Source organism: Eptatretus burgeri, chromosome 3 (genome assembly GCF_056783735.1).
Source record: "Eptatretus burgeri isolate ZD-2024b chromosome 3, Ebu_testis_v1, whole genome shotgun sequence".
Lineage (NCBI taxonomy): Eukaryota > Metazoa > Chordata > Myxini > Myxiniformes > Myxinidae > Eptatretus > Eptatretus burgeri.
In genome coordinates, this window is record NC_140963.1 from 98,374,647 (window position 1) to 98,389,680 (window position 15,034).

The 15,034-nt window shown below is 42.1% G+C and overlaps 2 protein-coding genes across 14 annotated transcripts in view; one reads left to right on the plus strand and one right to left on the minus strand.

Annotated features, from left to right (window-relative positions):
• The window catches only part of LOC147030513 (uncharacterized), a 29,286-nt gene extending 17,663 nt beyond the window's left edge, over positions 1-11,623 (plus strand). For all 6 annotated transcript variants that reach the window (XM_085874642.1, XM_085874641.1, XM_085874644.1 and 3 more), the window contains one exon: positions 9,734-11,623. In XM_085874642.1, the coding sequence (XP_085730768.1) occupies positions 10,598-11,608 (1,011 nt within the window). In that variant the 5' untranslated portion in view covers positions 9,734-10,597 and the 3' untranslated portion in view covers positions 11,609-11,623. The remainder of the gene's footprint in view (positions 1-9,733) is intronic.
• MCTP1 (multiple C2 and transmembrane domain containing 1) overlaps positions 1-15,034 on the minus strand; it is a 265,879-nt gene that overhangs the window by 189,706 nt on the left and 61,139 nt on the right. The window contains exon 1 of one of the 8 annotated variants that reach the window (XM_085874639.1): positions 8,642-8,749. The exons of the other annotated variants lie outside the window; for them this stretch is intronic. Within the exon in view, the coding sequence (XP_085730765.1) occupies positions 8,642-8,734 (93 nt within the window). The 5' untranslated portion in view covers positions 8,735-8,749. Of the gene's footprint in view, positions 1-8,641; positions 8,750-15,034 lie in introns of those variants that run through there. 8 annotated transcript variants of the gene reach the window in all.

Below are 15,034 nucleotides of genomic sequence, written 5' to 3' on the forward strand. Positions count from 1 at the left end.
CAACATCACTGTCATACCGAAGAAAAAAAAAAAACCATGGAGTCTGGAACACTGACAGGTTCCCCCTGTGTGAACCCCATTTTTAGGTCATCTCTACATCTCAGTAGAGATGACCTAAAAACCCCAGTCTCGAAGTCTTTCCGTCGGTCCGTCCTTCCGTCCGTCCGTCCGTCCTTCCGTCCGTCATTACGTCCACAATCAAACCGAGTGGAGACAAATAACCAATAGTGGAATGGATAGAGGTCGATGAGACATTCACAACGATATAACTTTCAAGGTCGTCCAAGGTCGAGGTCAACGTCACGAGGCTGTCAAAGTTGCGAAAATCGTCGATTTCAAATCGTATCTCCTCCCTCATTTATCAAGAGAGATCAAATGTTATTAGTGATTCAGATACTATGGACTATTCTCGAGAACAACACGAGCCATTTTGTTGAAATTTGCTCTCGTTCCCATTTTATAGCCCTTCAAACTTCTTTCTGATTCCCCGTATGGGCCGTTCATAAAGTACGTACAAAAATAAATATTAAAAAATTAAGAACCGGAACTCTCCGAGACAAATATTACATTTGAAGCTTTTGTCAGATTTAACTAAAACAATGGAACACAAGTTTATATGCACACTTACTTTCATTTATGACATTAACATTGTTTTGAATGTCAATTTGTACTTTTATTTTCAAAATTGACGTGCGGTGATATTAAAAAAAAGGTAAATTACACCGCTCGGGACTGCATCGTCATGGCTTACAAACATCGGTTCATAAGGAACTGCTGGCTTTGCAAGCAATTAGCGATGTATGAAGGGGATGGGTAGGTGGTCACTAGCCTGCATACAGAGGGGGGTGGGTGGTTTAAAGCCCACATACGGGCTGCGTACAGGGGTGGATGGTCACTAGCCTGAATACAGAGGGGGGTGGGTGGGTGGTCACTAGCCTGAATACAGAGGAGGGTGGGTGGATGGTCACTAGCCTGAATACAGAGGGGGGTGGGTGGGTGGTCACTAGCCTGAATACAGAGGAGGGTGGGTCGATGGTCACTAGCCTGCATACAGAGGGGGTGGGTGGGTGGTCACTAGCCTGCATACAGAGGGGGTGGGTGGGTGGTCACTAGCCTGCATACAGAGGGGGTGGGTGGGTGGTCACTAGCCTGCATACAGAGGGGGTGGGTGGATGGTCACTAGCCTGCATACAGAGGAGGGTGGGTGGATGGTCACTAGCCTGCATACAGAGGGGGTGGGTGGATGGTCACAAGCCTGCATACAGAGGGGGTGGGTGGGTGGTCACTAGCCTGCATACAGAGGGGGGTGGGTGGATGGTCACAAGCCTGCATACAGAGGGGGTGGGTGGTTTAAAGCCCGCATACGGGCTGCGTACAGGGGTGGATGGTCACTAGCCTGAATACAGAGGGGGGTGGGTGGGTGGTCACTAGCCTGAATACAGAGGAGGGTGGGTGGATGGTCACTAGCCTGAATACAGAGGGGGGTGGGTGGGTGGTCACTAGCCTGAATACAGAGGAGGGTGGGTGGATGGTCACTAGCCTGCATACAGAGGAGGGTGGGTGGGTGGTCACCAGCCTGAATACAGAGGAGGGTGGGTGGATGGTCACTAGCCTGAATACAGAGGGGGGTGGGTGGATGGTCACTAGCCTGCATACAGAGGGGGGTGGGTGGGTGGTCACCAGCCTGCATACAGAGGAGGGTGGGTGGATGGTCACTAGCCTGAATACAGAGGGTAGTGGGTGGTTTTAAAACCCGGAAGTAGAGCTTACGTACTTTATGAACTGCCCCTATTCCAGTCTGGCACAGAGTTACTTTCGACCTCTGGCAGAGATGACCGGCACTCCCTCTTGGGGGTATTTTTATATACCAATTCCCCTAAACGCTGACAATACGCCATTATACGGTAGCTGTAAGTTCGAAAAATGTTCAGTAAGTTCTGTGGTCGTCCGGAAGACGTCAAATACGTCTACATACGTCAATTTGCGTTGGAGATACATTACACATAGGTTCAAAGCACGTTATCATAGGTTAGAAATAAGTTTCAGGTACGCTAGGCATTACCTCGACGTATTTCGACTTATGAGTAACTTACAAGTAACGTGTGTCGACGTGTGTCGACGATCGCATAACATGCCTACAACTTATGGCCAGCGTATGCGGAACGTGTGAGTCATACGCTGGCATACGTTGAAAATTTTTCAACAAGCTTAAAATTTGTCGACGTACTCGGCGTACTACGACGTATGCCAGCGTGCTTCAGCGTGCTATTAACGTATACAAAACTTACCCATAACGTATTCGACGTGTGCCAGCGTATTCGGCAAATTTTTCATACGTCGGCATACGCTGGCTAAAACGTCAAGGTGTGACAGCGGCTTGACACTTCGATGTCTAGTGCGGTTATGATTTGAATCGTCGAGCCGCAGCCTTTTTATAGCCTACGCCACGTGATCATCAGTGATACGCTGCCACGCACTATGCATAAGTTAGACTATCGTTGGGCATAGGTTGCGAACGCCAACAACACGCTAAGCATTCGTTGGTATAAGTTATCTATATGTTATCAAAACGTGCTGTGTACGTTACTAATACGCTATGCATACGTCCAACTCGTGATGAATACACCCAAAACTAGAAAAAAAACATCAATAGTTCAGCGTACGCAAGCGTTTTACATACATTTTGATACGTTGCCATATGCTGGCTAAAACGTCAAGGTGTGACAGCGGCTTAAAACACAAACTCACTTAAAAAGCTGATCCATGCGATGTTCCATGATCAATCAGCTTGCTATGGTTTGCATAGCCAGGCGTTCCTCAAACATTTTGTGGGACTGCTTGCTTGAGTGCTTAAGCTGCTTGGTGTGCGCTCTGCGAGCTAATTAGTAAAGGAACACACCTCAGCACATGTGCTCGGTCTCGGACCCTTTTCTGGTTCTGCCACTTGTGTAATGAAGAAAGTTAATTTCGGTTAATTTTTCACCCTTTTCCCCTATTGTTGAGATATTTCCCCTTTTCCCCTATTGTTGAGATATTTCCCCTTTTTTGCTCTTTTCCCCTATTGTTGAGCTATTTCCCCTTTTTCACCATTTTCCCCTATTGCTGAGATATTTCCCATTTTTTGCCCTTTTCCCCTATTGTTGAGATATTTCCCCTTTTTTGCCCTTTTCCCCTATTGTTGAGCTATTTCCCCTTTTTCACCATTTTCCCCTATTGTTGAGATATTTCCCCTTTTTCGCCCTTTTCCCCTATTGTTGAGATATTTCCCCTTTTTCGCCCTTTTCCCCTATTGTTGAGATATTTCCCCTTTTTCCCTATTGTTGAGATATTTCCCCTTTTCCCCTATTGTTGAGATATTTCCCCTTTTTCCCTATTGTTGAGATATTTCCCCTTTTCCCCTAATGTTGAGATATTTCCCATTTTTCGCCCTTTTCCCCTATTGTTGAGATTTTTCCCCTTTTTCGCAGCACTGGGGTAGTTCAGTTTCATCCTCAGGACAGGTGTTCTGATTTTAAAAACCGCAACGTTCTGCCATGCGCAAGGGTTATCCCATTTACTGAGGGGTGTTTTGTGATTGTACATTCCTGAGCTGAGCATTCCCTTTGTGTTGTATTTATCACCACTCACAAGGTGATATATTTTGTTAGCAAAGTGAGACCCACCCTCGGGGGCCCCGTGTTGAAAGACTGTGAACCACGATTGGTCGTTTTGAGGGCCCCTTATCATCTCGGGGGCCCTGTGCAATCGCACGGGATGCACGCCCCTAATGCCATCTCTGTGTGAACTCTCTCCTTTAAGTAACCCCACAAAAATAAGTCTGCTGCTGATAAATCTGGGAATTGTGGAGGCCAGTTTGAGTCTCCATGATGAGAAATTACAATGTTTGGGAACAGTTCACACAACATTGGGATTGTCGCTCTTTCTGTATGGCAGGTGGCTCCCTGCCAAATCTTGTTGAAACCACAACTCCCGTTGATTAATCTTGATGGTCTGAGGAAGTTTTGGATCATGTCACAGTATATATTCGCCATTCATTGCAAGAGTTTCGCCTTCATAGTCCTCAAAAATTATGGACCAATGATTCTGTTTGTCATAATTCCACAAATACTTGATGGACGCACCTTTAACAGCAAATTACAACTGTGAGTCTATTGGGATTGGGATTGGTCTCTAAAAACTTTGTGCACCTTGATTGGGCAATCTTTGCCCAATTTTGTGGACAAAACTGTTCAAGCTCAGTGAAGTTGCGTGGGGAGCATTGATGGACAGTAATCTTCAAGTCGTGCCACAGATTTTTGATTAGATATAGGTCGGGGTTCTGACTGGACCACTCAAGGACATTTATCTTTTTGCTCCTCAGCCACTCCAGTGTAGATTTGGCTGTGTGCTTCGGGTTGTTGTCATGCTGAAAAGTAAACTTCCATCCCAATTACAGCTTTCTTGCTTGATGAAAGCACCTTCAACAGCAAATTACAGCTGTGAGTCTATTGGGATTGGTCTCTACCAACTTTGTGCACCTTGATTGGGCAATCTTTGCCCAATTTTGTGGACAAAACTGTTCAAGCTCAGTGAAGTTGCATGGGGAGCATTAATGGACAGTAATCTTCAAGTCGTCTCACAGATTTTTGATTAGATATAGGTCGGGGCTTTGACTGGACCACTCAAGGACATTTATCTTCTTGCTCCTTAGCCACTCCAGTGTAGCTTTGGAGGTGTGCTTCAGGTTGTTGTCATGCTGAAAAGTAAACTTCCATCCCAATTACAGCTTTCAGGCAGAGGGCAGCAGGTTTTCCTCTTGGATTTTTCTGTATCTTATTCCATCCATTTTCCATTGTATCCTGACAAGTGCCCCAGTCCCTGCTGATGAGAAACATCCCCATAACATGATGCTGCAACCACCATGCTTCACAGTACGGATGGTGTTCTTTGGATGATGTCCTGTGTTGGGTTTACCCCCAATCATAATGTTTTACATTTCGGTGAAAAAGTTCCATCTTGGTTTTGTCAGACCACAAATCATTTTGCCACATGGCTTCAGAAATCTCCGTAGTAGTTTTTTGCATACCTCAAACAGAACTCATGGTGGGTTTTTTGAGTAATAGCTTCCTTCTTGCCACCCTACCATATAGGCAAGACTTGTGAAGTGCTTGCAATGTTGTTGTCACATGCACACAGTGACCAGTCTTTGCCATAAATCCATGTAACTCTTTCAAAGTTGCCATTGGCCTCTTGGTGGCCTCTCTGATCAGTGTCCTTCTTGCCTGCTCATCCAGTTTGGAGGGAAGACCTGATCTCGGCAGGGTCTTGGTGGTACCCTACACCTTTCACATCTTGAGGATTATCTTCACTGTGCTCCAAGAGATATTCAAGGCCTTTGAAATATTTTTATCCCCATCCCCTGATCTGTGCCTTTAAACAACTTTATATTATCCTAGACGGCATTTGAAAGCTCCTTGGTGCTCATGGTTGAGTCTTTACTGTGAAATTCACTACCCAGCAGAGGAAACTTACAGTAACAGCTGATTGTATTCTGAAATAATCAGAATCATTGCAATTTAACACAAGTGGAGGCCAATTAACTTGGTGTGTGACTGTGAAGGTGATTGGTTACACGTGAGCTAATTTACAATTGCTTTTTCAGGGGGTCGGCACTTATCCAATCAAGATGTTCTAGTTTTGTATTTTCAATTAATTTTCTGAAATTTGTAGAATTTGTTTTTCACTTGGAAGTTGTGGGTTACGATGTGTAAATAAAGGTGGAAAAAGTCTGATTTAATGCAATTTAATCCCAGGCTATAAGGCAACAAAAGGTGAAAATTTTGAAAGGGGATGTAGACTTTCTATAGGCATGATCCCCACCATATTTCCGAAGGGCGCTCAAGGTCCGCCAACAACCCCCTTATAATAAAACTAGGTTTTACTAAAAAACCCTTCTAGTAAAACTAGCAAAATCAATAATTACTGCTCACCTTCACTCTTTCATTCCTCTTTTTTCCTGCCTTTGGAATAAACTCCCACACTCTCTTCAATCTCACTCTTCCCTCCAGGCCTTCAAAACAGCTGTTCACCTCCACCTCTTATCTTCCCCCATCCAAAACCTCGATCTTTTCTACCCCCATTAATTCCCCTCATACACACCCCCTTCAAATTCCCTGCTTTCCTTCCTGAAAGTCCCTGTAATATCCATCTTGTATACCCCGTGTTCCCCGCCCCATCCCTCTCGCTACCACAGATCTCCTAATGTCTCTGTTCCCCACTGTTTTGTCCTTCCCACTCCCACCCCTATTGTCTCATGCCCTCCTTGCTGTGCAGTGTGTTAGCTCTCATACGAGCCTCAACAATGTATACAAAAAAACAAAAAGCTGTATATATGTTGGACATAACCTTCATAACCTTCATAACCACAACCCATGTCCCAAAGTTTGTTCACGCTATTTAAAAAATAAAAATAAAAATAAAAATTGGGGTGGAAGGGGATTTACGGGGTGGTGGGAAGAGGGTGGCCCCCAAAATAGGGATTTGCTATACCATTGCTCCATTGGTACATTTTTCTGATTCCATCCCACGTTGACTTCCTCCTCAGTTTCATTATTCTACAAGGTGAGTGTCCAGGGGCATTGACCCTATTTTTTATTTCCATCATTACGAAGTACAAACCGCATGGTGGAACAGTTGCATCTTTTTCACTCAAATAATGTATGCATCATCGATTCCAAAATGAAACTGGAAGGGCACTTGGTAGAGCACATACCTCCGCCTAGTAATGCCTGATCCACGAGAACATATAGGGCCCAATACATTTTTTAAATATCATGACATATATCGTTTTTGACCTTATCTCTCGAAAAAAAATTAAATGAATCTCATATCCAGATCCGGATTTTTCACCAAAATCGAATCAATTCGTCATGGTCAGATACCCAACCTGTCCACCAAGTTTCGTCCAAATCCGTTCACAATTTTTGAGATATCGTGCAATATATCGATTTAGCCCTATCTCTGAATGGTGAAGAATCACTTCAAAAATTATCAGATCCGGATCCAGATTCGGACCTTTACCAAAATTGAACCAATTCTACCTTGTCACACGCCCAACGTGTCCACCAAGTTTATTCAAATCCATACACAACTTTTTGAGATATCGTTCTTTATATCGTTTTTGGCCCTATCTCTCAATGGTGAGGAATCGCTTTAAAAAATTCCAGTAGTCGGATCCGGATCTTCACCAAAATCTTATAATTTCGTCCTTGTCACACACAAAACCAGCCACAAAATTTCAGTGGCATCCGTCCACAACTTGTTGAGATATCGTTCTTTATATCGTTTTTGGCCCCACCTCTCAATGGTGAAGAATCACTTTTAAAAATTCCAGTAGTCTGATCCGGATCTTCACCAAAATCTTATAATTTCGTCCTTGTCACACACATAACCAGCCACAAAATTTCAGTGGGATCCGTCCACAACTTTTTGAGATATACTGGACACAAACAAACAAACAAACAAACAAGCCAGTAGGCGACATGGGTGGTCGCTATATAATTGCATACTAGTCACAGTCACAGTCACACAGGATCGGGCTGAAATTTTTTGACAAAGAGGTTGATTATAGTGCGCATAAAAGCGTGGAAGCCGATTTTTGATTTTCGAAAAAAAATGAATAAAAATATTTTTCGGATTTTTTTCAAAAATTTCAAAGTCCCGTTGCTCGGCAATGGTGGCGTCCATAGCAACGGTTCTCAAAAGCATACAACTAGATCCTGGTATGAACCTACCAGTGAAGTTTCATGAAAATCGGTTGACTCCTCTGGCCTCCAGAGCTGTCCATTACATACAAACAGACAGACGGAAAACCTGAGAATAACGGTAGTCTAGCGACCACCCAACAGGCAGAGAGGGGTGAAAACATTACCTCCTTCACCTTTGGTGGCGGAGGTAATAAAGTTGATTTTTCTTTTACTTCAGTCAATGTTTAAAAACCAAACTCCATAAAAAGTTAATATTTAATAACAACTTCGATATCTGAATCTATCATATAAATAATTGCCAGAACACTTCTGAAGGCAAATTAGCAATTAGTTATATTCTTCATCAGTGGTCTAAACAGTCTCTAAACTATCTTTTTCACTTAAATTTAATTCAAGTTACAGCCGTGGTACTTTGATTAAATATTAATATTTGTCGTCACTGCATAGCAAACCCCATATTTATATGCAGCCTCTTGCTTACATGTTTCATGAGCAAAAATAAATACCAAATTATTGTTTGAAACTTGGTAATGTAAAATAACTTCTATTAATAGACTCCTCTGTTTTGGGGCCATTTTTGCTCGATAGAAGGATGACGTATGATAGAGTTTAGGAGACACAACAAATAACACGTTAAAATCCCGAGCACAGCTTGCCCAATAAAAATAGGAATCTTAACAATTGCAGTTAGCCTTTGGTAAGAACATTGACAGTAACAATAACTTTCAAAATCAATAACTTTATGAGGTCATTTGTAGAAGACGCATGAATCGGATAATCAAATGATTTTGATAAATTGGAGGCAGGCCTTTCAAAAGGATGAGGCACCAAAAGCACACAATTAGGATAGTTCAACCCAGGACACTATTCTCACTCCTGTAGCAAGATTAAAATACCTGAAAATGGCCAGGTGATAAGTAAGGCACAATGGTCAAAGTAGTGGTTTCACAAAGCGACCTGAACGTTGTGGCCTCCTTTCCGCCTGCCATGCTGCTTTGCACGCCTGCACGTTCCCCTGCCTGACGCCTGTTTCGCTGAGACCGTTGTGGTATTCAGCAGCATGTCAAAACCAAGATATGCGTGCGATTTCTAATTTGTACGCTGAGCGTGTGAAAACGCCCACGAATCATGTTTGGCAATGTCCCATTATGCCATGCATCACCACTGCCGACCATCAATTTAATCCCATCAGACACTGGAACATCACAACATCCCCATAAGAAAACAGCTTCTTTAATTTCAAGGCGATGAAAATGTTATTCCAAAAGACATCCGGTATCTCTGCAGGAACCGCTTTGATTCAGTCAGTGTTACCACCTTGCTGAAAATGCCTCAAGTGTTCCATAAATATATTCCATGGCCTCATAAAGCCTACCTGTGAGGCAAGGTGGTAACAATTGCAGTTCTTTAGTTATCAAAAACACTTTACTACATTTTTCTTTGCCATCTCTTTGTTATCTGCAAACACATCTTCAATGCCTTCTTCTAAAGTATTTACTAATGTTGGCTGTAGACACATGTACAAAAATCACTGTTACAACTGAAAGTTTGCGTGAAATTGAAAGAGATTGAATGAAAAGGTAAAAAAAAAAAAATGCATTCAAGTCATAGACTCCTATAGAGAAGGACTGGAACGTCACGATCTCGGGGTTTGTAACTCGAGTCTGAAGGATTAATTTGAGTCCGGGGATAAAATGACTTCTAGAAGGGCTGGAGACACGATCTCGGGATCCATATAGGGGTTTTTGAGGACGGCGAGTTCAATAGTGTCATTTTTAACACCACCTGAGGTCATCTTCAAGGTCAAAAGGTCATATTTCAAGGTCAAATTACTGAATTTTGGTATTTTTTGCCCGTTTTTGTGTCTAACTCATAGAGGAAAACTTTTGTAAAGTCTATGACAAAACATGACATTGTGCACCTGCTGCACCTACTTGCTGATTTCTATCATCGTTAACTAATGTATGTTTTGTTTGTTTCTCTTTCAGAAACTGTCCAGCTGGTGATCTCACAGGATCTTTGTGTTGTTTCCTGCTTTGGTGACAATATGCCACGTCGTTGCAGCTGCTTTGGTTGTAGAGGAACTATTATGGGACGCCTATGTAAAGGTCATATCCTTCCCAAAAAATCCTGAGGAGAGGGAGAGATGGATATTGGCAATGCCAAATGAGAAAGAAAGCTTGAGGTGCTTAAAGGAGATATATATTTGTGAGACAGATTTCAATTGTGATTGGGTGTCAGTTCGGGGTGGCAAACAACCCAAAGACCCCCCATCAATATTTCCTGGAGTACCGAAATCAGCTTTGAAGCAGGTGACCTCAGCCCCACGCCCAACATCATCTTCTACGTCAGAATCAAGAGCTAAGAAGATGCAGGCAGCTGATGAGGCTGCAGACAATATCCAAGATTTCGACCACTTCTGTGCTAAAATCAGCTCCTTTTCCTGGCTTTAACGTCATAAAAGACCAGGAAAACCTTTACCTATCAAGAACTGATGCTACTGGACAAACTGTCAAGCAGTTCTTTCATTTCCAACAAGTTCACTCACCTTTTGGATTTCTATTCTTGAATAGAGTTGAGAAAGATGGCATTGAGGTGCCCAAACGACTTTTTCCTTTGCAGAAGAACAGCCTGCTCTCAAAATGGTCCCAGATTAGATCCATAACTGACCAGGTAAACATCTATGAATGCACAAGCAAGGAAATTCTTCAGCTTGTAATAAGCCAGCTCTGTTGGATGACTGAGGCACACGAGCTTCCTCATTTCACCTTCCTTCTGTCGCAGCTGCATCTTATGTTCAAACTTGATCATTGCAGCTGCATCTTGATCGTCGCCGATTTGATACTGATACTATGATTTTCGCAATGCAGCTTCACAACATATCACCCGGTGCATACAAAATGATTCGTCGATCCGGCTTAATCATTCTACCATCAACAAAAAAGGTAAAACAGATGCTTGCTAGTAGTCAGCAGGACTCCAACCTCAAAACCGTGTTCGACCAGCTTAAACCACAACAGCGTTTGGTCAATTTAATGTTTGACGAGGTAAAGCTGGTCGAGACATTGCGATTTTCTGGAGGGCATGTTGCAGGATATGCTCAAAATGCAGCAGCGGGTGGTGAACACGAAATGCTTGCTTCACATGCTATGGTTGTTGCAGTTGCCTGCCATTTCGGTGGTCCACGCTATATTCTACGCATTTTGCCCTGCAAAAAACTAACTGCCGATCAGCTGAAGGAACTCCTTATCGAAGTTGCATCAGCTGTAGTTGGTGCTGGCGGTACTGTGATTTCTTTGATATGTGACAATTGCAACACCAACCGCAGTGTTTATTCAAAACTTGGAGGACCAGGGAGTTGCCAAGTGCTGTCAATTCAAGAACAATCTATGTTCTTAGTGTACGACTACATGCACATCTTCAAAAATGTTCGCAACAACTGGATTACTGTTGATGGCAAGACACTCTCATTTGTCGTAGATGGTAATGAGTACAAAGCTTACTGGAGTGATATTCAGAAGGTTTATGAGATCGACCGGGCTACTCCTATTCGCTTAACCAAGCTGACACACACCGCTGTTTTCCCCAAGCCCCTTCAACGCCAGAGCGTACCATTGGTATGCCAAGTGTTCAATGACAAGACTGTCGCCGCTTTAAAGACCTTCAAGGATTCACTGGGCATCAGCGAAGGCACAATCATCCTCACCCAGATAATGAGTGAGTGGTTCAAGATGATGAACGTGAAAGACCGTTTCTCAGCTATCCATCTGCACGACGAATCCAGACAGCCTTGGACAGCAGACTGTACAAGTTTCACTAGGCTGGAGCAGGCCTGCCAAATTATATTTACCTGCGCATGGTAAGGACGTGGTGGTCGTAAGCTGAAGCCAACTCAGCAGACTGCTGAAGCCTTCACTGTGTCCACACGTAGTAATGTGGAGGCTGCCAAATTGCTTCTGGCAGAGAAAGACTTTGACTACGTTCTTCCTGCTATATTTGCAGATGAAGCCTTGGAAAAGTTTTTCGGCCAAGCCAGGCAAAGAAGCGGTGGAAACTTCTACATTGACGTCGCTGACATTATGGCTGCAGCTAAAATTGTAAATTTGCAAACACTCATCAAGCATGACATTATGCCCGAATCTAGTTCTCGTGTGATTGATTGTGACAAGAACTGTACAACTTCCATAAATCCAGATGAGCGAAGTGAACTCATTGACGAGATTACTCTTCAAGACACTCAGGATCTCTTGGGGTCTGACGATGCCCTAAAGCATAAAGTAGTTTATTTGGCCGGACACCTTGTTCATAAATATGGCGATAGCACTAGTATGGAGGAGATCATTGATGATGAAGATGGTAACGAGGTGTCATCTGAGTTTCTAGATAATTTGAATAGAGGTGGATTGAGTGTGCCGACTATGTCAACCGTCTTTTTTGTACATAATGCCTATAATTTGTATAAGACTAAAATGCATTGCCGATTTCATTTTGCTGAGCTGTTATCCTCTGTAGATGCACCTTTCGCTAGTAGTAATGCTGCATGTACTACTTTTGCTAACATTCTATTGAAAGCTCATGTCCTCAATGTAAGTGACAAAGAGAAAGCTTTGGGATGCCTCAGGAGGAAAGAAAAGCTCTCCAACTCGTGATAGACAGACATAGTTGCAATAGGCATGGTGTTGTGACACGTATATAATGTTTACGTAATACGATATATGACAATAAATATCAAAATTTGACAGCTCTACACACTTGCATCTTATTACAATCAGCCATCTCTCACCGTTTTTGAGTTAGACATATAAACGGGAAAAAAATAGCAAAATTCATTTATTTGACCTTGAAATATGACCTTTTGATATTGAAGATGACCTCAGGTGGTGTAGAAAATGACACTATTGAACTCGCCGTCCTCAAAAACCCCTATATGGATCCCGAGATCGTGTCTCTAGCCCTTCTGGAAGTCATTTTAGCCCCGGACTCAAGTTAATCCTTCAGACTCAAGTTACAAACCCCGAGCATGGGAGGTTCCAGTCCTTCTCTATAGGAGTCTATGATTCAAGTGTCACTGATATGGAAATGATTTTTTAATGTAACGTTTTTCAAAATGGCAAGTTAATAAAAAAAACATTAATAGAGTGGAACAGAGGCTGGCATGATAACCTGGAGGTATGTACACACCTCTGAGCTGCCGAGCTTGGGGTTGGAATCTCGATCCAGCTATAAACTGTCATCCTGGTGTTGTGCATGGAGGGTCATGCGTCAATGTGTGTGCCGTCCATTAGAAGTACTGTATATTAAACTGGGTGTCTCATCTGTTACCATTAGTTGGTGGACGTAAAATACCGCTTGGTCTTTTGTGAACGGACAGTTTTTGCCGGCATCCTGGCTGCATTCCAAATTCCTGTCCTGACTGACTGCTGGAAAGGCAATGGCAAACCACCAACCATAACGCTCACCACGAGATTTGCTCAGCAGCATTGGCACTCTGTGAAGAGTGTGGTACATTAATGAGTAGTTATAGTCGTAGCAGCAATAATAACAGTGGTAGTGTAAATATTAGTCAAAGTAGTAATAGTAGTAGTTGTAGGAACATTGTATTTATGTTTTTCCAAAAATGTATTCCTATATTTCTGCTGTTTATTGTCAATAAGCATAATTTTTTGGCCATCCATCCAAGCAGCAGGGAAACAGGATTTTGCAGGTGAGTGCGTGCATGCGTGCATGGAGGCCATAACTGTTTTTTTAACCATTTGAGGTTTTGCCATGAAATTTTCAGCAAAGCTTTACTCTGAGAATGAGCTGAATTGTCCGTTTACGATGGGTGCCCATAAATACCATAAATATTCAATTTCAGCTCATATAACCATGTTCTGTGATAGTTGCATTATTCATTAGTTTCAAATTCAATTATTTTTCGTGCACATTAAATTATAGTTTTTAATTTCCCCAAAAAAGTCATGCACTCATTTTAATTTATGGAAAATGCAATCCTTGGAGTTTCGGACACACACACACACACACACACACACACACACACACACACACACACACACACACACACTTCCATTATAGGATGATGATGATGATGATGATGATGATGATGATGATGATGATGATGAATAATTTGGTCAAAATGTCAAAGGGCAAAGTCACAAGAAGTACAAATAGCCATTATTCGCCCATCCGCTGCTGTGCAACATGATATGGCGGGTGTTTATTTTATTTATTTATTTATTTAAAATAATCTCTTCCATGTTTCATTAACTTGCGAATTACCATTGACCTTCAGTTTGTCTTCGCCAGGCAATAACTATTTTACCATTTGAGCTTTTGTCATCAAATTTTCAACAAACCTTTATCATTATGAAAATGAGAATATGGAGAACACTAATTTATAAATTTCACTGTTAACTGTTCTTTTCATCAAGTTTAGTTTGAGTACAAAGCAGATGCGGATGGGCTTTGCATTTGAGGTGTTCTCCAGTTTGCAGTTGGAAAGCCTTTCAACAAGTTTTTAGCTCTCCAGTACAACCCAGACATATCTTCAAGATGGAATCAAGGAACGTTGGTATTTTGAGGATGTCAAAATATTGTTGGTACAGGTGTGTCAAAATGGCAGTCGACAGAACATTGACCATGATAAGATTCAAAAAAAGTATTTCATTACATTAACCTGTGTTTTTTATATTTTTGTTACCATTGTTGTGGCATTAAATTTGGGGCGTTTTTGTTAGAAAAATAATTTAAAGTGTCAGGGTTTTTCGGCAGACCATGTGTTCCATTTCACAGAGTTGTAAACTTTCCCACCTATTTCACAAAAATAATAAACCTCCCACTGTTTGTTCACCTGCTGGGAAGTAGCATTACAACAATTTGTCCAGGCCACTTCATATGATGGTAAGAAAATTTGTTTTATAACACAGGTGTGAATAAAAAATATTTCTTGCATTTCTCTTCCACATCACTAAATTAAAATAATCTCCACTCCTTCATCACAAAGTAATGAAAACTCAAAAATATAAACTGCCACAAAAACATCAATGGATATGCCTGTTGATGTTAACCCACTGTTACATTTGATCTCAATTAAAGATTTGCGTGAAAAAGCAAAGGTCACATGAGACAGAGCACGAGAGAAAAATTAGAGATAACCAGAAGAAAGCCAATATCAGATGTTACTACCTCAAATTATGGTCTGCAAAATGATTTTCAAAGGGCACAAGACTTTTGACCGAAGTTCAAGTTAAGTGCGAAGGCCTGGACCTTTTGATTGATCTTGGCAAGAG